This window comes from Sorex fumeus, unplaced genomic scaffold, assembly GCF_029834395.1.
Source record: "Sorex fumeus unplaced genomic scaffold, SorFum_2.1 ptg000047l, whole genome shotgun sequence".
Classification (NCBI taxonomy): Eukaryota; Metazoa; Chordata; class Mammalia; order Eulipotyphla; family Soricidae; genus Sorex; species Sorex fumeus.
In genome coordinates this window covers 55,048,915-55,071,666 of record NW_026606104.1, presented here as the reverse complement: position 1 = coordinate 55,071,666, position 22,752 = coordinate 55,048,915, and the positions used below count along the sequence as shown (strand labels likewise).

General features: G+C 42.2%; 1 protein-coding gene across 1 annotated transcript in view; it reads right to left on the bottom strand.

Moving 5' to 3' along the window:
• Window positions 1-2,611: 2,611 nt before the first annotated feature.
• ZMPSTE24 (zinc metallopeptidase STE24) overlaps window positions 2,612-22,752 on the bottom strand; it is a 33,112-nt gene continuing 12,971 nt past the window's right edge. Inside the window, exons 4-10 of the mRNA XM_056123364.1 lie at window positions 21,600-21,716; window positions 21,026-21,178; window positions 18,859-19,000; window positions 16,461-16,645; window positions 10,312-10,416; window positions 7,394-7,537; window positions 2,612-4,116 (exon numbers count right to left, since the gene is read on the bottom strand). Coding sequence (XP_055979339.1) covers window positions 3,892-4,116; window positions 7,394-7,537; window positions 10,312-10,416; window positions 16,461-16,645; window positions 18,859-19,000; window positions 21,026-21,178; window positions 21,600-21,716 — 1,071 coding nt within the window. The 3' untranslated portion in view covers window positions 2,612-3,891. The remainder of the gene's footprint in view (window positions 4,117-7,393; window positions 7,538-10,311; window positions 10,417-16,460; window positions 16,646-18,858; window positions 19,001-21,025; window positions 21,179-21,599; window positions 21,717-22,752) is intronic.

The window sequence follows — 22,752 nt, the reverse complement described above, 5'->3', positions numbered from 1 at the left end:
GTTCATCGATTTGCTCGAGCGGGCCCAGTAACGTCTCCATCATGAGACTTGTTATTGTGTTTGGCATATCGAATACGTCACGGGAAGCTTGCCAAGGCTTGGGCCCTCTGAGAGGGGTGGAGGAATCGAACTCGTGTCGGCCGCGTTGGCCGCGTGCAAGGCAAATGCCCTACCCGCTGTGCTATTGCTCCAGCTGCAAGTGAATTGCACTAGGAAAAACCCACATCCTTCCTGTGACCTGTAATTTCCTGTGAGCTTCTCGGCCCCCATGAGTTTCATGTCTATGTCTGGATCTGGTACATTCCGCTCCAGCTACACCCCTTGGCCTGGCCCTCTGATCTGCACTTGGAATGCTCTTTTCCCAGATATCCTGGCCTGCAACTTCGTCTCAGGTCTTTGCTTAGGAAGTAGCCTTCCTAGGGCAGCATCTGGCTTTGTTGTGGTGCACAGGCCTTGCGTGTGCAAGACCCTGGGTTGGGTCCCTTGCACTGTCACCACACAGTGTGGGATCCTGGGATGGGTCCTTGCACTGCACACACAAAGCAGCCTCACCCCTACCCAGTCTTCCAGATATGCCTGTTGTGTTTTATCTTTTGTCCTTAACACTAACTGCTCTTCAACATATAACAACATATAAGCAGTCCTGACCTCACAGGACCTTAGGATGTGCTGGGGGCATTATTGGTCTCTTGTCCACTTGCTCAGGAGATCCTCTTTCCTGGAAGTCATCTTCAGTGCAGAAGACCGAAGCTTTCTGTCCCTCCTGCTCATGACTCTGCCTCTCCAGCCAGCCGTGTGGAGCTTAGCACAGAAATTATTTGCTCACATCATAGTAGTCTTGTTTTTTTTTTTATTTTTTGCCACGCTTAGTGGTGCTCAAAGCTGACTCCTGCGCTCAGAGCTGACTCCTGGCTAGTTCAGGGGACCATATGGGGTGCCGAGGATCACACTGGGTCAGCTGCATGCAAGTGCCCTACCCCTGAACTACTGCTCTGGCCCGACATTAATCAATTTGTGGTGGTGGTGGGCTGGGCCACATGCACCTCTGCTCAGGGATTACTTTATGGCTCTATACTCAGGGATCATTCCTGGTGGGCTCAGGGGTGCCAGGAATCCAACCATACCATATGGGGTGCCAGGGATCCAAGCAGGGTCAACCACGTGCAAGGCAAGTTCCCTATCTGCTGCACTATCTCCAGCCCTTACAGTGGTCTTTAAGCTGAAGTGTGGGTACAAGTTCTCCATAATGTTCCTTTTAAGACCTAGGCAGAGTTTAAGGCTCTCACATGGAATTTAGTAAGCTTTCTGCCAATGATAAAACTCAGAACTGGCAGAGCTACACAAAGTAGTCCGTATGTACAAAAATGTGGAACGATCTAGCAAAAACGAGCAAATGGAGGAAGGCTTCTCCACGAAGGGCAACACTATGTAAAAGATGAGAGGTGACTGAGACTCTTAGCGGTGAAAGCCAGAAACATCTTTGGTAGTAAAATCACTGAACCAATCCCAGGAATTCTGTTGCTGTCCTGCACAGGTGTCGACTTTACAATGAGATTCTGCAGGGAGTCAGTAAGGGCAGCACGAATGCCCAGCAGAGACTGCTCCCCTTTAGAGACCCACCGAGCACCTTAGAGAGAGATTAGCATGTTTTAAAAGGCCTTGTCCAGGGCTGGAGCAACACCACAGCGGGTAGGGCGTTTGCCTTGCGCGCAGCCAACATGGCTGATACAGGTTCGATTCCCAACATCCCATATGGTCCCCCGAGCACCGTCAGGAGTGATTCCTGAGTGCATGAGCCAGGAGTGACCCCTGAGCATCGCTGGTGTGACTCAAAAAGCAAAATAAATAAATAAATAAAATAAAAGGCCTTGTCCTCCTCAAGGCTGTGCCCTGTACAGCCTTGAGTCTTCCTGGCAGAGTACACCTCATTTTCGCCCTGCTTGGCCTCTCTACTCCTTTCTCTTAATTAGTCATTATCTCAGGAAACTACCAGAACTCTCTGGCCACCTCTATGCCATAAACTAGAGGGATTAGGTTCAAAGAATCACATATTAGGCTGCAGAAATAATATTGGGGGTGGTGTTTTGGGAGAAGGGGTTTGCCTTGCCTTGCATGAGGCCAACGCTGGTTTGACTCCCAACACTGCCAGAAATGACCCCTGAGCACCACCAGGTGTGGCCTACAATGACACCCCCTCCCCAGTGGCTAGGCAGGTGGCATTATGGAACTTTGGGTTTGATCCTTGACACCAGAGCTCCTGGGCATCACCAGAGTTATCCTCAAAGAGTTCATCACACATATAAGGACTGAACAAGACAGCTGGGCAGCCCAAATCAGAGACTACGAAATGGATGTGTAATGATGGGAATGAAGCTCGTGGACAATCTGAGGCTCTGGAGAGGAGCATGAGGAAGTGCTGACAGGGCTCCACGGCACAGCTCACAAATTAAGACAAAGCACATCAGTCTGCATTGGCAATTTTTAATGTTTCATTTGTGCAGAACTGAAATTTGTATTTAAAGGCACAGAAGGAAGAAAAGGCAGTTGTCACAGCATGAATTCACAGATAACGGATGCTGGATAAAATCATAAGCCTTGGGAAAGTAAATAATGCAATACCAGGTTCACGTTTATTTTATTGTTTTTCCATGTAAAGGCATCACCCAAATATCAGACAAGCAGAAGTCTCTTCCGGATACAGAGGGAGACAGCTCAGCCCACTGGGATCAGTGCCCAGTACATAAACATTACCAGCAATTGGGGGCCCCAGGCACAAAGGAAGTTTCAGAAAGTTGATAAAGATTTGAAGCAAACATTCAGCTTCAAAGTGGTAAAAGACATATTGCATGACACTCGTTTTGGAAAAAAAAATCTGCATATCAAGAACTGTTTCAAAACCACTCTCAGGCCTGATTAAACAGTATTTCTGATTAAACTGCTGAAAATTACAAAAATAAAAATGGAAACTCTTCTGCCCTTCAAGCAATAGAAAACTATATTTTCCCTGTAGTATCATAGGAGAATCATCAATATTTCACCCTTATGCCTTTTAAAATGTCACTTCTTTTTACATTATCACTTTTAAAATAGCAATACCTATACAAGATGGCAATTTCTGGATACAGTTCATAAGATAAAAGAGTAAACGAGAAAAAGCTGAATGTCTTGAAAAAAGTACTAGTCTAGCCGTAAATATGCAGAGGTGGAAAAGAAGTCTAAGATTTTCTTTAGAAGCAAAAACAAACCCCAAAGAGTTCAAACATCTGATACATAATTCTTCCTCATTTCAAAGCACTCTTAGAAACCCCTGATCAGTACACTGTAAGAGAGGAAATGGAGACACTTGGTAGAGCAGACAGTGTAATAATGAGTTCCAATGAAATAATATTAGCCTTTGTAAATGATCTTTCTTCCTTACTTAAAACACTGATTGGTCAAGTTAAACCATGACAGCATGGAAGTTAGAACAAGTCTCATCCCCAGAGCAAGCACAAGGCCTGGGGGCAATGTTCCCGCCACCAGCCAGTCTCAGAGGAGAAGCTTGGGCTTCAACATGCCTCCAGCACCTCATATGCAGACTCCATATAGGTGTGGGAGTAAAAAAAAAGCTCTGAATTTTCTCAAATCACTTGACAAGTTGATGGCAAAACAGATGTTAAAGATAAAACTATGCCTTTAAAAACATTAAGCCCGAAGATTTCATCTAATATTTTCTTTAAGAAATGGATCATTAAAATCATTTTTGAAATGAGATACTAAATGTATTTAATTCTGGACTTTTCTTAATAATTTTTCTTAAAAAAAAAAAAAAGTTAAAAAACATCAAGAGCCGGAACATGCTGCCGGGACACAGATAATCACCAATGTCTTCGGCTGCAGACCCTGGACAACTCAATCTTCTTTTGACGTTTTCAAAGCCTGAAGTCTCTCGAGGAGCGGAGGGTGGGAGTAATGCCACATTGAAAAGAGCCAGTCAGAAACGGGGAATCCCAGATTGTCTTTGTTTAGTTTGATTAAAGCAGAATATAAGTCTTTGGCCTTCCCAAGCTTCTTGGCAAACGCATCCGCTTGAAACTCAAATCTGCGGCTCAAGACTGTTAGGCTAAAAGAAAGAACCTGAAAAGGTAAAGAAAAGGGTGTTAACCTCTGCCATCTCTGTGATCTTGCTGAAGGTGTTATGAACTGAGACTGCAGAGGAAGTTAGGCTGGGGTCAGAGAAACAGGAGGTGGGCCAGACGGAAAGATCAGCAGTGGAAAGGGAACCTCAAGAGGGGGCTTTATTGGAAACTGAGACTTGCTTAGGACTTCCAAGCAAAACCACTGAAAGTCTTTCTCCATCCCCACTCCTGACTTAAGTGTACCAGGCAAGCTTTTGGTTTGGGTTCAGTTTGGCTTTTTGAGTGGGGGTCTCCCAAGCAGTAATCGGGGTCCGAGCCTCTCCTGCAATACTTGGCTAACCAGGTCAGGGGGCTCAACGCTCAGCCACTGCAGTTGTGGCTTTGGTTGCGGGGCCTCCAGAGGCACGCAGCACGCATCACACTGGAGGAAGGGTGCCCCTGACCCATGTGCTAACTCCCTAGCCTTGCCACCTTTTCTTTGAAATGTCATTTTAACACAAAATTAAAACAGAGACTGACACTACTTGGCTCTGATGTTGTGTTTCTTAGGTTTCTTAACTGATCAAATTTCCCAATTTCTTTCAAGTATCTTTTTGTTTCAGGGGTCCATACCAGGATGAGCTCAGGAGTTACTCCTGACTCTGTGCTCAGAGATCACTTGGTGGTGCTTTGGGAACCAGATGGGGTGCCGAGGATCAAACCTGGGTTGGCTGAGTGCAAGGCAAATGCCTTAACCCTTGTATTACCCAGAAAATATCTTTTATTATCACAACCTCTTAAGTACTAATAGTAAATTAGTACTTAAATAGTGGCTGACTACATCAGTATTTAAATAGTAAATACTGATTTTTTTTTTTTATGTAGGAGTACTGCTATTTATTCAGCCACTGATTAGCTGATTGAATTGGGCATGAACTCCACATAAATACTGATTTTTATTAAAATTTTTGTTCTGTTTTTTCCTTTGTGTAATACGAGGGATAGAACTCAGACCTCATACACATAAAACACGTATTCTATCACTAAGTCACATCATTAGCCCCCTCTAGTTTTCTGTTTTTGGGTGACAACTGGCAATGCTCAGGACTTACTCCTGGCTCTGTACTCAGGGATCACTCCTGGCAGGCTTGGGGGACTAGACGCGGTGCCAGGGATCAAAACCAGGTCAATCACCAGACCCACTGTTTTACCTCTTCAGCCCCTCTCTTCTAGTTTTTTTTTCCTTAAAAACGAAATCTCCATTTCCCCAAGCTTTTTTAAAACAGTTGCAAATATCTCTGTGGATTAACCCCATTTCAAATTTCACTAATAACTTCCGTTTACTTAGATATTTCTGAAGTGAACTCACTCCAAGCAAGCAAGTCAGTGAGAGCAAATCCTCCTAACAGGCAGCCCATGCTGACTGTAAACCAGGCCCCTCGCCTTGCCTGCCAGGACGCCCTCCTATTCGGGGATAGCGACTCCGCTCTTGGGGTGTGCCCATCTGACCTCCCAGCTGACAGCAGGGTAAAGAAAGTCAGAACAGTCAGAACAGCTTAATAATGGCAATGGACATTGACCGCAAGAATGATCAGCTTGACAGTGAGCGGAGACAAGAAAACTCAAGAACAGCACAAGCGCTTAAGAAATCAGAGCAGTCTATCGTCATTTAGTATGTATGTGTGTGTGAAATTCTGATCACGGCCACAATTACAGTTGATATACTCTGGATAACAGTTAATCTTTATCTACCAAGTCTCTAAAGCACATGCCATGCCAAAGGACTAAACAGTAAGAATGTGACAAAGCAGAAAGGACAAGGTGATTAAAAGGTATTCTGTAACCTCTGATTGGGGGGAAGGGGTGTGGGGAGACCTGGGGAATCTACTCTTGGCTCTGTGTTCAGGGAACCACACGAGGGGCCAGGGATAGAACCAGGGTCAGCCACATTCAGAGCAAACACCTTAATCCTATACTTTCTCTGGCCTTCTATAATCTAATGCATTAAGCAGTAGATAAGGCACTTAACAACTATTTTCAATTTAAAAAATTTAGTTTAAAGCTAAGAAATCTCAGTTCTCTGAAAAATATGTTTAGTCTGTGTGGCTAATGCTATCTACATATAATCTAGTCCTCTCCACTTTCCTCCCCTAATGCCCCTTCCTATGAAGAAATGCAATTATCTTAATCTTACAAAAACTTGTCTCAAGGAAAACTTCTTCTTGAAGATATTTCAAGATCTCCATATTACTTTGTCTAATTTGGAAGCCATATCAAATATCTGACATGCTACCACCATTAGTCTCACACACACACACACACACACACACACCTTTTTAATCCTGTCACACATGGAGTCCCCTCACTGACCCCTGAGCAGTGGTTTCCAGAACTTCACTTACTGGGACCCACTAGTCTGACTCAGAGAGTCTTCGTGCTGCCTCAGGGGACACTGCAGCACTGTCCTGCAGCACCTCATTCCACCGCTACTTACACATGCTCTCACCCAGGATTTTACCCACTCACTGGTGGAAGTGTGGTCTGGACAGTCCACAGAGATAGTGAACGTCATGATCTCTGAGTCTCTGAAGATGAGTTATGGCAAGGTTTTTACTACTAACGTCTAATTTTCCACTTTTTCTCTCTTACTGGTAAACTTCTTTGTCAAGATCATGAACGATCGGTTTGAGGCCCTCCATGTTCCCGGAGCGAAGAGATGCCATTGGGCTACACTAGCACGCGACAGGGACAAATGGAGACGTTACTGGCGCCCGCTCGAGCAAATCGACGACTAACGGGAAGTTAAGTGATTAAGTGACTGGTAAACAAAACATTCATTTATTTGGGCTTTCTGCTACTTTCTTGGACAAGTCAGTAAATCAGGGACTTGGTCAATACTATTGTTTTCTTTCTGTTTTTTTTTGAGAGGGGTGGGCAAGGGAGCTTTCCCAAGTGAGCCAGAAGGGGGCACTGGTCCACTTCAGAAATAATTGCTTATTAGAGCTGGTAGTTCAGTGCTACCACACCCGAGGATGTGCTATTGCTTGGGCCTTCTAGTGAGTGGCAGGGATGCAAGAATCAACCCAGTGGTGCTCGGGGCCCTCAGGGCTATACCCGGTGGTGCATGGGAGGCCATCTGGGAATCAAACCCAGATCAGGCTTGTGCAGGCTTAATGTGTGCCTTAACCCTCATACTCTTGCCAGGTCCCGTTTCTTCCATTTTAACTAAGCTGTAATTTCAGATTTGAAGCAGGCAAGGGCACAAGTAAAATATGTATGTTAAAGATATACAATACCTCATTGTAAGGTGAAAAAATGAACTGGAAGATGATCAAGAGACCAATTAGAGTCGGCTGACTGTCATAAAAACCAAACGCAGCAAAAAGCTCCTTTCGACCAATTAATACAGCAAACAAGAAAAAACACAGGAAAGAATTCATCTAGAAAAAGACACAAGATTCCCAAGTTATTACTAAGATGATTTCCCTCTGGGATCAGAAGTATCAAAAAAATTAGAACAATACATCGTAGTGTGATTTTAAGAATGGAGCTAGTGTGATCATGGGAAAAAGCTAGCTTTTAAACAGTGCAAATCTAACTGCAGTTTTTTATTCTAGGGAAGAAAATAAAATTTACCCAAACCTATACAGACAGACTTTGGTACAGCAACCTGTGGTTCAGGGTTTAAAGTAGTGAAGAGACAGGAATATTATCTTTCTGGAAAAAGTGAAAACCTAGGGGCTGGAGCAATAGCACAGTGGGTAGGGCGCTTGCCTAGTGTGCAGTCAACCCAAGTTTGATCTCTGGCATCCCATATGGTCCCCTCAGCCCACCAGGAGTGATTCTTGAGTGCAGAGTCAGGAGTAAACCCTGAGAACTGCCTTCCTTGCATGACCCCAAACCAAAACCAAATAAGCAGTAAAGACCCAGGCCAGGGAGGTAATACCCAAATAGGGCATCTGCCTTACATGCAAGGGACCGGAGTTCAATCTCTGGAACCAAATATGGTCCTCTGAACCCTGCCAGAAGGAAGCCTTAAGCACCACTGGGTGTGGTGCTGTGAAGTAAGTGAAGACTCAGAATGGCCGTTGGCTTGACTGGCATCAGACTGTTAGTGGACACAGGCCTGACAGCTAACCCTGATGTGGAGATACCAAAGAAAACAGGCTTTTCTTGAATTCTCTCCAGGACCACTAGAACTATACTTAGAGTAAGAAAGGTCCAAGGAAACTCTCTTTAACAGTAAGACAGAGAGTGAGAGAGAGGAAAAAAAAAATCAAAACTCTACACCAATAACAACCCACTGGAAGTCACTAGAAAACAAATACCACTCTTTCAAAAACATTATTTATATATTTGGTCACATTTGACAGTGCTCAGGAGCTCCTCCTGGCTCAGTGCTTGGGGGACCATGCAGTGCAGAAGACTGAACCTGGGGTTTCCTGCATGCAAAGCACGTGCTCTAGCCTGCTGAGCTCTCTTCAGTGCAACAAATATCTTCTTGTCCCTTAGAAGACTGAGATTTTGGAGGTCACATACACTATGCTGTTTCAAACCATTCATCAGATGACTCTAAAAAGTTGCCAACGACAACAACAACAACAGAAAATAAAACCCTAAAAAAACAACAAAAAAAGAGGGAGCCAGGATGTGGCTCAGAAGCAAAACTTAGTGCCTGCGTGTCTGAGAACTGGGTTTGATTTCTGGCACCAGAAAAGGAAAAAACAAAAAGCTGCCAGCCTGAGCCAGGAAATGCGGCTCCGGTGGGAGAGGGTGTGCCTTGCTGATCCTCCAGCGTGGCATGCGCTACCTCGCAAATCCCCTCCCAGCCCCTCTTCACCTGGAGCCACTGGGTGTGGTGCCCACATAAAGAAGTTGCCAGCTTACAGGGCTGCTCAGAACATGAGAAGTCACGGGGTTTCCTTCTTCATTTAAAGGGACAGGATTTCCCTTAATAGGCTGAAAATTTACATTGGACTGACTGGATTTGGGATTTCTTTAATCTCTTTTACGTAGCTTTGTAGTCATACATAGCTTCAAGCCATGAAATTCATTTGATACCTACAGATATGAGCAGGAAGGTGCAGACAGGGGTTGCCAAGCCTTCCCCTATGATCCGTTCCAAAACTACCAGGTTTTCAGGAATTTAGAGACTGACTTGAGACTCAACCAGTCAGCAACGTAGTTTCCCTGATGCCTCAAGACTGTGGCCACTGTCGGTTTAGAGGAAGTTAGTCAAAGGGGGACAGAACTACTGTTAATTTCTTTGTATTTGTCAGATTTTCCCATCTCTTTTCAAGAATGTATAGGACTTTTCGATGAGAAGGATTTCCTGCCCCCAGTTCTGGGCTATATACAGTGGTGTTCAGGGCTCACTCCTGGTTGTGTTCCAGGGACCATATTGGTACCAGGGATTGACCTTGGGTCGGCTGTGTACAAGGCAAACACCCTGCCTATTCTACTATCTCTTGAGCCTAAAAAGAATTTTGTTTCTTTTTGGGTTACACACAGCTGTGCTCAGAGCCTTCTCCTGGCTCTGTGCTCAGGAATCACTCCTGGTGGTCCTCTTGGGAACATATGTGGTAGCAGGGACGGAACTGGGATCAGTCACATGCAAGGCAACTCTGGTGCTATCTCTCCAGTGTCAAGAAATCGTTGTTGTTTATTAAAATGGCATTTTTTCACTATTTTTTTAGCATTTTGGGTCACACCCGGCGATGCACAGGGGTTACTCCTGACTCTGCACACAAGAATTACTCCTGGTGGTGCTCCAGGGGACCAAATGGGATGCTGGGAATCGAACCCGGGTCGGCTGCGTGCAAGGCAAACACCCTACCCGCTATTGCTCCAGCCCCCTACCCTAAAATGGCATTTTAATGTCCAACTTATCAATGTTTAATCATCATCATCATTGTTCCCACAGCCAATGGAGGTCATGATAACGAAGGTGATAATAAAAAACATTTACACAGTTCTGAGCACAGCCTGGGTACTACTCCAAATGTTTATATACATTATTGCACCAATCCTAGGAGGAATTTTCATTCAGTAAGGGGAGGAGACACTGAGGTTTCAGAACTGCTGAGTTCATACAGATAGTGAGGGAGCCATGCTGGGTAGCCAGGCTTGACTGTTTTAGCATCTTTTTTACATGGTCTCCTATGCCTGCTATCCTTCTACTTTGACTGAAAGAGAACAGTTGCTTCAAACTTACCTGGCTAATAATTATATTTTTGACTGTGTGTCCCAACTTCCAGTGCCCCAGCTCGTGACCTAGTACAGCAAGCACCTCCTCATTTTTGCATCCTTGCTTCTTGTTCTAAATCAAAGAACAAAATGAAAAGAATGATCAAGTCCTCAGGAAAAAGTATGCCTTTTATCCCAGTAAGAGCCTTGATACCATCCAACCTGGTGAGAGGCTTCTAAACTTATTTGGCTACTGCTCCAGTTTCAGAAGAGAAAAATTACTTGGTGCCCACCCTAAATATCTACCAAATATAACGCACCCCCCAACAGCAACTGAGACTACAGCTGTCTCCCTCCATGGGTACAGCAACCTCCAGGGGTTAATACTGCCTACTTTGGGCAATACTAAATTATGAAAACAGAACCTTAAACAAAATGATCGATTCATTTAATTGCAATAAAGGTAGAATGATGAAGACCGATCTTCGTGAAGCTTACAGTCTATTTTAGATTGAGGAGTGGGAAAAATATAAGACCTTCTTCTGCAGAACACTAAGTCGATTGTGTCAAAGTCACTACAGTTGTACTATGAGCCCATTACAAGTTTTGTTTTCAAGGAATATGTTGTGACATGGGAAACTGCTCATCATGGTGTCAGGTAACGTGTTATAAACACATCAGAAATGTTCTCAAAGATTAGGCGGATATGTGTGAGTGTCACAACTAGAGGCTGTGATCCTGGCAAGCACCAAAACTGAAAAATATGTGCGAATATCCTGGCCAGAAGTGCAAACCCTGGTGAGCACGTGAGTGAGCACCTCGACTGAAGAGTTCAACTCCCTGTAAGCATTCCAACAGGAACTAAAGGGTGTGACTCCTAGCACGTGTGTGTGTATGTGACGTAACCTTCAGTCATCATTTGAGAGATGGGAGGGAAGGGGGATAAAGACCCACATTAGTCTGAATAAAGAATGAATGAAAAAGATTCAAAGAAATAATCAGTAATCTAGAATGTGGAGCGGAGAAAATGACCAGAATGCCGTTCTGAGAGCTGGAAAATATATGTATGGTTAGTAATTCGGGGAAACAGAATGGGAAGGCATATATTCATCTAATTGGAATTTCAGAGAGATGGAGGGAGAGAATGGAAAAGAAGCAATACCCAAAGATATAATACTGAAAAAATTTTAAGAATACAAGAAAGATGTAAGTTTAGATTTAGGTACCACAATATATTAAAAGCAGGACTGAGAAAAATAAATCTATTTCCGCACAACATGAAAATCTCAGTCTCACTGACTACTAAAATCCATAGCTGTCAAAATTAAATTCACACCTAAGAATGAGGGTGAAATGAAAGAAATTTATTATTAAGAAATTTATTAGGGCTGGAGTGATAGCACAGCGGGTAGGGCGTTTGCCTTGCACGCGGCCGACCCGGGTTTGATCCCCAGCATCCCATATGGTCCCCTGAGATCCGCCAGGAGTAATTCCTGAGTGCAGAGCCAGGAATAACCCCTGTGCATCGCTGGGTGTGACCCAAAAAGAAAAAAAAAAGAGAAAAGAAAAAAAATGTTTTGTTTTTGGATCATACCTGGAGATCATCAGGCGTTACTCCTGGCTTTGCACTCAGGAATTACTCCTGGTAGTGCTCAGGGGAACATATGGAATGTTGGGGACCGTATCTGGTTGGCCACATGCACGGCAAAAGCTCTACCTGCTGTACTATCTCTCCAGCCTCCATTTGCTAAGAAATTTCTAAAACACACTTTCAGGAGAATGCGACATCTAAAAGGTTGATGTGTCCTGAGGATGCAGCTCAGAGGCAGAGTATGCTTTGCATGCATGAAGCCCTGGGTTTGATTCCCCGACACCCCAAAGCAAAAAAAAATAAGATGCAAGGTGAAAAGAAATAGCAAGAAAACAGGTCAAATGTATGTGAACCTAAAATGTTTATGGAAATCATATAAAATCAGACTGTTATTATTTTAGTAATAAGCAGAAATATTTGCTTTCGCTCTGTAGTTATAATAATGATCAATACCACTCAGTAATTAATGACTTATATACTAGACAGAATACAAAGCAGGTATTTTACACGTAGTTCATCAATTTTCCCCATTCCAAGTAGGTGTACTAGCCCTGTTTTATATAAAGAAACACTCTTCAGGCTTCTGTTCTCATATTATTTGTGCTCCACTATGAACTATAGATAATCTTTCAAAAACAATCTGTGTGTCAGGAACTGGCGAAATGGCACAGGAGTTTAAGCAATTTTAATCTCCAACACTCTGAACCTTAAGCACCACCAAAGGTCAATCCTGAGCACAGAGCCAGGAATAGCCTCTGATAGCAGTTGGGTGTGGTCTAATCCTTTTTTTGAAAAACACGAAACAAACAACCAGTTCTTCATTAGATAACTTAGGCCCCTGTCTCTTGAGTTTGATGTCTACGTCTAGGTTTAGAACTGCTTCAGCATCACATTCAAAGATCACATGCTACAAATGGAGACTTGTGAACTATGGCACTCTTGGACAGAGCCAGATTTTCTTGTCTTTCCGTATCAGTATCACACAGGAACAGGCGCATCTTTTATTTTATGAGAGCATTCCCCTCCTCCCCCTTTTTTGAATCAAATTCACAGACTCACTTATTTCATCCTTGTAACATCAAGGAGGAAAAGATGGGAAGTATTATCCTTACTTTATGTATATTTTTAAAGGCAAAAAAATTAAAATGTTTTGCTTAAGATGACCTATTTAAGTACTGGGTAAAACCTGAATGTACATCTTTGGAGCATGGGTACTCTCTACACACAAACCATATGCAAGACTTTCACAGAATCTTAACAATGGCTGTGTTCCTCTGTACAAGGACAACTTTTATGTATAGCTTTAAGATATTTCTAATTTCTAATTCTAATTTTCTTTTTAAGCTACTTTTGAGACAGGTTATACCAATTAACCTATTTGTTATCTGAAAAATAAAATTCCAGGAAGTTTCTTAGGTATCTTTTAAAATGTAAAAGCGGGGCAGCCAGAGTGGTAGTACACTGGGTAGTACAATTGCACAGGCTGACCTGGGTTCAATTCCCAGCACCACATACAGCCCGTCGAATCTGCCAGGACTGATCCCTGAGTACAAAATTAGAAGTCCTAAACACTACTGGGTGTAGCCCAAAAACAAACCAAAAAATTTATCTCTAAGGGGTGGGGGGATTTTATTTTTATTATAATTGTTTTTCAATAATGTTTTATTTATTTAGCTTTTTGTAACCCCTGGTGATGCTCAGGGGTTACTCCTGGCAGGGCACGGAGGACCATATGGGATGCTGGGGATCAAACCGGGGTTGGCCGAGTGCAAGGCAAACATCCTATCAGTTATACTATCATTCTGGCACCTGAGTACGGTGTGATTTTAGATAACTTCTGTGAAGGATGAAATGTGTCGCTCAAAATCACCTTTGCATTCTCCTCTCTTGTTCATAGCAGATATGCAGTGGCAGAAGCTGAATAAATCAGTTCCCTAAACTTTTGCCTACCTGCTCTCTTTGAGTATTTACTTAGTATCTCTCTTTATATCAATTTGCTTTTTTTTTTTGAGGGGGGCCACACCGAGCAGTTCTCAGGGTTTACTTCTGGCTCTACGGTATTTGGGAGACCATAAGGGGTGGGATGCTAGGGAATGAACCATCATCAGGATCATGCAAAGCACAAACCTATTGCAACACTATCTCTCCATTCCCAAGAGCCTAGCTTCTTAAACTGTGAGTACTGTTTGTGTGTGTGTGTGTGGGGGGGGGGGGGAGGGGGAGAGGATGCAAGGAAAAATTTTAAAACTTTGTTCTACAATAAGTTTATTTTTATTTGGGCCAGAGAGATGGTATAGGAGCATGCCCTGCATGCAGCAGATCCCGCTTCCATTACTGGCATCATGTGCGGTCTCCTAAACACCACAGAAGTGAACCCTAGGCACCGCCAGTTGTGGCCCCAAAACAAAACAAAACAAAACAAATTTTATCATTGATTTTGAGTAAAAGGTAAAAGGTAAAGGCCCTCCCGTTGATCGTTGATTTGCTCGAGCGGGCCCAGTAACGTCTCCATTGGAGACTTTGTTGTTACTGTGTTTGGTATATCGAATACATCACGGGGAGCTTGCCAGGCTCTGCCGTGCGGGCGAGATACTCTCGGTAGCTTGCCGGGCTCTCCGAGAGGGGAGGAGGAATCGAACTCGGGCCGGCCATGTTGGCCGCTTGTAAGGCGAATGCCCTACCGCTGTGAGTAAGTTTTTCATTTATTTAACTGTTTTACATACCTATATGCCTGGGATCATATAAAAATTTCTCAGGAGAAAAGGGGTTGCAAGTGAAAAAGCTTAAAATGCACGGATCTAGGGCCGGAGTGATAGTACAGCAGGGAGAGCGTTTGCCTTGAATGCAGCCGACTCAGGTTCAATCCCTGGTATCCCATATGATCCCCCAAGCACCACCAGGAATAATTCCTGAGTGCAGAGCCAGGAGCATTGCCAAGTGTGACATAAAATACACACACACACATATTGCTGAGTGTGACAAAATACACACATACAGACACACACACATTGCTGTGTGACAAAATATCCACATACACAGAGATACACACACACACAAACACACCCTAGTCTATACTACATTGCTGAATTTTAACAAACTTGCAAACAGATTTAGCTTCTACCTAAGTCAATCTAAACTTTGCATCCAGGAAGAAAAGCACTCCGTGGCTTCTAGAAGTCCTTTCCTACCTTTCTACTCCTATTTACAAGAATCCATTTAATCACAGATCTCAAAAAGGACATTATTTACTCTTTTTTGCCTCCAGTTTTATTCATTTTGTATCTTCAACCCAAAAAGCCTCATCCATGCCCATGTCAAAATACTGCCTAACCCAAACATGCTTTCCTTTAAGAAAATTTGTGGGGGCCAGCGAGATAGTACAGCAAGAAGCTTGCCTTGCATGTGGCTGATCTGGGATTGAAGAATCTTGTCACATGCAATGCACTCAGCAATCAGTCCCGGCAGGCTTGGGGGATCATATGGGGTATCAAGGAATGAACCCGCATTGGCCCTGTGCAAGGCAGACATGCAATCTGTTATACCATCTCTCTGGTGCCAAGATGTCAAAGCTTTGAGAGTCCTCTTACTTGTCCAGAGTTACACTGACCCCAAACCATCTCTGTAAGCAGCAGAGCAGAGGCACATCCCATCACTCCTACAACACTGGTGAGTTTCTGTTTTCTTTTGTTTTTGGGTCACACCTGGTGATGCTTAGGGGTCACTCCTGGCTCTGCACTTAGGGGACCATATGGAATGCTGAGGGCTGATGCAGGGGTCAGCTGCGTGCAAGCAAGTGCCCTACCCACTATCCTATCTTTTCAGCCAATCTGATTCATTTGTATTATGTCTCACCATTGTCTTTTGTGCCCCCACTCAGTGCTGGTACTTAGCATTAGCTGACCTCACTCAGGAAAGAATTCAGAAGTTTTCCTACATTCTCAGGTCATATTTAAGAAACATCCAGTATACAAAGCTCCAGAAGTTATGGGACCGGAGGACCTTCTTCCATTTAAGTCTTAAGCTCCTTGAGAGCAAAGTTTATGACTTATATGGAATACTTTTATACATGGTGCTCAGCAAAGTAGCACAGACTATACATTTCATAAATATATGTTAAACAAAAAAATAGAGCAACAATTACATAGTGTACCCAAGGGCACACACGGCAGAACCAGGACTCAAATTAAGTCTCTCTACAGCAAAGCCTATCATGACTAGATCTCAATGACGCTGAAAACGAGGTATTCATCTCCGCTCTCTCTGGTGAGAATGCTCTGCTGAAAAACATGTCAGGAAAATGTACAAAGCTCCTGCTTTGAAGATAGCTTACAATCATAAGAGCTTTCCTGTTTTATGCTTCTCATTTTGGTGTACATTTCTGTAAGAAGCTCACGAGGTCTAACATGTCCGAAGTGATAAACTCCCAAATCCCAGCTCTGGAAGGGGCTGGCTGTGATGTTTTCAGCCGCCTAGTGTTCAGCCTCCCTAAGTTCTACACTCACTACATAAAGATTGATGCTATTTTGAGTCATCACAGGAACGGTTTATAAAACTATGCCAGGGTCTCAGGAAAAAGCAGAACTCACTTTAACTTTAGCTTTAATTTCTTCACCGTCCCCTTCTCCATCATTGTGGGATTCCATGCCCGACTCCTCCTGGATGTCTTTGTTTAGTACCGAATACTCTTCTAGTAGAGTGTCAAACAAAACTATTCGCTTGTTCTTGAAGAAGCCATAAAAATAAGCATTGCTGTGGGAAGAGCGTTTAGATCCTAAGGAAGAGACAGTTCAAGCATGGAAATAATTAAAAAGTTTGGGGTCCTTGGAGAGACTCCTAGAAACTGAACTGCTGGAAAGGAGAGTAACATTTAAATTGTTTAATACCTAAAAGAAAAGAAGTATATTAACAGTGCCTGTCTGGCTGAAGTCTTGCCAATAAATTTTTATGTTCACTGCAGCTTAGAGCAATAAGGAGCAAAAGTTAAATATCCGACAACAGTGAAATGATTACATCATAAAGTTATGAAATGTAATTCTAAACAGCCAAAAAACTATATTTTTGAAGAATTTTAATAAAATAGGGAAAAATCTCAACAATAAATTGCGAAAGATATAAAACTTCATTTATGTAAGATTACATTATGCTGTAAAAAAGTACATGGAAATAGAAAAGCATAAATACAAGCCATGCTTTTTGGGTCACACCCGGAGATGCCTTGGAGTTACTCCTGGCAGTCCTTGGGGTACCATATGGGATGCTGGGAATCGAACCCAGGTTGGCTGCGTGCAAGGCAAATACTCTTCCTGCTGCACTACCGCTCCAGCCCCTCTGTTTCTTTTGATATACAGCTTCTCTGGTGATTTTTAAGCTGAGAAGGGAGATGGGCAAACTAGGGCAACTCCAACTTTCTTACTTTTTAATGCTTATTAAAGGACAGCCAATCTTGATTATATAGCCTGCCTTATTTATTTTTCTAAAACGACCATTAATTTGAATAAAAACCATGTGGACTGCATTATCTTATCCTTTATACATAAAGCATGTGCTAACTATGACTCAGAGATAGTAAAATTCAAAATTATAGGGAGAAACTGACTTACAGAAGGTTCTACAGTTGGCAAGTAATGAAAGCAGAAACAGACTAACTTATTTACGTAAATTTTAATGTAGGGACCAGAAAGATAGTACAGTGGATAAGGCACTTGCCTTTCACATCCTTGAGTTTGATCCTAGCACCCCATATGTCCCCCAAGCCCACCAGGGGTGATCCTTGAGGGCAGAGGCAGGAGTAATCCCTGAGTACCATAGTGTGTGGCCCAAACTCTCCCCACACCCTTGGGAAAAATAATTTTTTTTTAATGTATAGATTCTAAAAATCATGAGACCACACTAGTTGCTCTTTTTTTTTCCCTCTACAACTATATAGGTGTTTCTGAACCTTTTAGAGTAATAATGGGCTAATAGCTTAACTTTCTTTTTTTTTTCCTTTTTGGGTCACACCGGCAATGCACAGGGGTTACTCCTGGCTCTGCACTCAGGAATTCCCCTGGTGGTGCTCAGGGGACCGTATGGGATGCTGGGAATCAAACTCGAGTCAGCCGCGTGCAAGGCAAACGCCCTACCCGCTGTGCTACTGCTCCAGCCCCAACAGCTTAACTTTCAAAGGCAATCATATGAAAGGCAAAATATAGAGCTGGAGGCAGTATTGGGTATAAGGTGCTTGCCTTGCATGCTCTGACCAGGGTTTCATCCCTGAGCAAAGAGCCCAGAGTTCGCCTTAAATACAACTAGGTATGTCCCCCCAAAACAAAAAATATTGTATATATGTGTATATGTATTTATACATATATATTACATATTATGCTAAAAGGAACTGACTATGCCACACTCTCCAACTCAATTTTTTTTTAATGTATAGATTCTAAAAATCTGTACCATCTAGGGGCTAGAGTGATAGCACAGCGGGTAGGGCGTTTGCCTTGCACGCAGCCAACATGGCTGACACAGATTCGATTTCCAGTGTCCCATCTGGTCCCCTGAGCACCGCCAAGAGCAATTCCTGAGCGCATGAGCCAGGAGTAACCCCTGAGCATCGCCGGGTGTGACCCAAAAAGAAAAAAAAAAATCTGTACCATCTAAAGGAGTCAGACAGGCAACAGAAGTAAATAAGTCAGTCTAAAAGACACGATATACGAGGAGTGATAAAAGCCTTGACCAAAATTTAAATAACACTTTGAGCCAACCAAGTCTAGCTGTAGGCAAGAGCAGGCTTTGGCTGTAGGAGCACCAAATCTATCACTGGTCTACGTCGTTAATTCCTCTATAGCATTACAAAAATAAAGTGTAAAACCCTAAATGCTAAGTAATAAATTAAAAAAAAAATCAAATGCCTGATTAGTTCTCTTACTAAAGTGTTAAGAATAAAGTACTCAAATAGAACAAAACACTTGGAAAAAAAAAGCCTTCTTAATCTCAGAGTCTTACCTTCAACAACATACACTTTAGTCAAAGGAAAGTCAATGCTCTTCGCCATCACTTCAATTTCCTGTTTAAGCTTTCCCTCAGGCAGAGGTGTAAACTTGTCGAATAAAGGGGCAATATAATCAGCATAGATTGTGACGAGCACCTGAAAAATAAGTGTCACAATAAATTGTGAGTATGTTCTCTGAAGATAAGTACTCATTATACAGATTTAATTCTATTAAGGCAATTGTGATCCCAGTCCAAGATCAGGGACTGCAATCTTATTTGCCCTAGTTTCCCTGTCCCAAATAGTACCAGACAGTAACACTTGCTATCTGTTTGATGAACTGAATAGAAATGAGTCTCTACAGTAAGAATGGAAAAGTAAAATGCCCATTCAAAACTATCTTGAATAGATAAAGCCAACATAACGTGAAATTTTGCCTACACCCATCATAATACAGAATTATGTCACTTAAAAAGTAATCAAAATGGGGAGGGCAGAGAGATAGTACAGCGAGTCGGGCATTTACTTTGTATGCAGCCAACCCAGGTTCGATCCCTGGCACCCATTATCCTATGTCCTCTAAGCCAACCAGCAGTAATCTCTTGGGCACAGAGCCAAGAATATACCCTGACCAGTTGGGTATAGCCCAAGAAACAAAATTAAAAAAGTAATCATGATGGACCTTAGGTCTACTAAAATATAATCAAGGGTTTATGTACTCTGTTATCGGTTTATCTGCTAAAGTAAGTTACCTAAGACTCAAAACTGTACATTTTAGTTCAACTAGTACTTAAGTAATTTTTAAAGCATTTCTCTGCTCTTTCATCTCATTTAATTTTTCATGTAGCAGATATGTATGTTTCAATCCAATTTACAGCCATCTTCAATCTTGATATCATCAATGGAAATCACGTGGAAAGTGAGTAGATGGAGAAAAACTCATCTATGGAGATGAAAGAGTTGACAAGTGATATTTTCTGGGGGTTGCAAATAGAAAATTTTGATTATCCTTTGTGTGTGTTTGTAGGAGTTTAGAATTAAAAAAAAAAAAAGGAAAAGAAAATGTTTTCAATGTCCAAAAGGAGGGGAAGGGTGAGAGAGAGAGAGAGAGAGAGAGAGAGAGAGAGAGAGAGAGAGAGAGAGAGAGAGAAACTGGGAAACTTACACTGGTGGAGGGATGGGTGTTGGAATACTGTATGACTGAAATTCAATCATGTACAGCTTTGTAAGGGTATATCTCACAGTGATTCAATTAAAAAGTTAAAAATATAATAAAATGTCACTTGCCCTTAGCAATAAATAAATAAACAAATAAATAAATAAATAAAATGCAACAGTACCAAAAAGAAAAAGGAAAAGAAAATGTGTTTTAAGGGAAAGGGAGGGAGGTGTGAGAAGAAAAGAAGGAGACAAAGAAGAGAGAAGGGAAGTACTGGGAAGAGAAAGGGGAAAGAACCAGGAGCAGGGAAGGGAGGAGAAAGCGAAGGCTGGAGGGAGGCAAAAGAAACCAGCTATGTTAGGCTTTCTTTTTATCCTTCTTTGGAGCAACAATGGTTTTTCAGGCACTGGTATTCCATCAAATGTCTGTGACATTATCACACCGAGGGGGGGTCAGGGATGTGGCTCCAACAGTAGATCATATGCCTTGCATGTGTTAAGCCCTCGGTTTGATCCCTAGCACCACAGCACTGCTGGATCTGGCCCTGGTGGCCTCTGAGCACCAGCACAAAGTGCAACAGCAACAAAAATTATTCAAGTTAAACCATTTATCCTGATGGCAACTCACAAACACAGTCCCAAAATGCCGGACCACTGGTTCATTAAAGGTAACTAATAATGGGTCATGGAGATGGCTCAAAGGCTGGTGCCCATTCCCTGGCATCACAAGGCCCTTGGATATCTCATCAGGAGGAACCTCTGAGCACTGCTGGCAATGGCCACAGAATAACAAGAAACTAATAACTAGTTTCTAATACCTAAAAGATACAGCATTAGGAAAAGATAGTCTATGGTTAACTCTCCTATTTCTATACTCAAAAGAAATCAAGAATTTACACAAACATTTATATTTCATCTGTATGGTAAGAATTGTTCATTTGCCAATGAAGAATATCTATTAAGAAATCCTAGGTGTCTTCTTAAGGTACATTTACAAATGAAAGAAAGGCAGGTTTTACTCACCAGAGAAACTACTAATGTGAACAGCCAGGCATAAATAAAAAAATAGTCACCTCCAATTTTAATAATGTACAGTAAAAGTGACGACACAGGCAACAAAATGCACTGGGTTACAACAAATTTCTTGACTGCATCTTTCATGAAGAATCCCAATGTCTGGAAATAAAAGACATTAACAGAAAAAAAAAACTGAGAAAATGCTTTTAAAATAGCAAATAACTGAATTCAATGGACATTTAAATTTAAAAAATAAAATATAAATGAAATTAAATAAAAAGGATAAATTTTAAAGAATCAATAGGTGGTGTGACTATTTTTCTATGACACTAGGAAACCTGAGAAAATAGGTAAATATCTTGGAATTTATATTTTAAACTTAGTTAAGTGTTAATAGCTGAAGAACACTAGACATTATTGCTAATAGAGTTTATGACTAAGGCTTTATGATCTTTACCATATCTGCAGCTGCTTTTTTCTCAATTAATTCATGCTCTAAAACAGCAAATTATGTTTCAATTAGAATCAGCAAACACAAAAGGTCTTCACATTTAAGTGAACATTTGCAGTGTCTACTTACCTGCTGATTGAAACCATGTTTTTCTTCTATCACAAAGGTATTATAAAGACTCCATGGCAAACCAGTCAGTGCACTGAAAAGTGTAGCCAACAACAGAAACATCAAGGACTGAGTGATCTAAACACAAGGGGAAAACGGTGGTTTTCATATTACAATACAATACATCACTAGTGAACAAAATCAGTATTTGCTGAACACTTACTGTATCAAAATAAATATATCTGATTCGAAGGATAGTACCATATCTGAATTCTATATCACACAGTTTACTTTAAGACAATTCCTCTTTAATTACACAGGCACTATATGAAGCCATCTAGCGACAAACGGTTAAAAGAACGAAAGAATGAAAGCCAGAGAAACTGGTGAATTCAAGGCCTGCTTGCAAGGCTGATGGTAGTCTGAAGAGAAAAGTGGAACAGGAGGGATGAAGGAGGAGAGGGGCCAGAGAGACAGTACAGTGGGTAGGCGCTTGCCTTGTACACAGCTGACCATGGTTGTATCCCTGGAACCACATATGGTCCACCAAGCCTGCCAGGAGTGATTTCTGAGCACAGAGCCAGAAGTAAACCCTGAGTATTGCCCAGGATGGCCCCAAAAAAACAAAAACAAAAAGGAGGAATTCCATGCCATTTGCAAAGGAACACGAAGCATTTCATAACTAACAGACCAGTCTGGGACAACAACTGTGCTAAGGAGCTGTTTTAGGGCTAAAACCTAGTTTTACACACCGGTTTCGAATATTTGTTTTAAAATAAATTTCCTTATGATTTATTATCAGTTAAGTGTTTGATCTGAATACTCATATACCCATGGTCACATAAAAATTTCCTGGGTGGAAAGGGGTAAGGGGTTGCCAGTGGCAAGGTTTTTAAAGCCCTATTCTAAAGAAGTCCTTCTGTAAAGAGTTCTCTCTAAGGGATTAGGGAGAGAGGCTGGAGGCATGGCTAGAGTGCATGCCTGGCATGCAGGAGGCCCTTAGTGTGACCCCTGCCACATGTGGAACGGCAGGCCCTACCACAGCTGCAGCTGGGCAAAGTAGGATTATGTCACTGGGTCAAGCATCAACAATAAATGTGCCCCAACACCACTATTTTTTTAAAAAGGGGAGATTTTTTTTTTATTAAAAAAAATAAAATTCTGAGTCTAACCT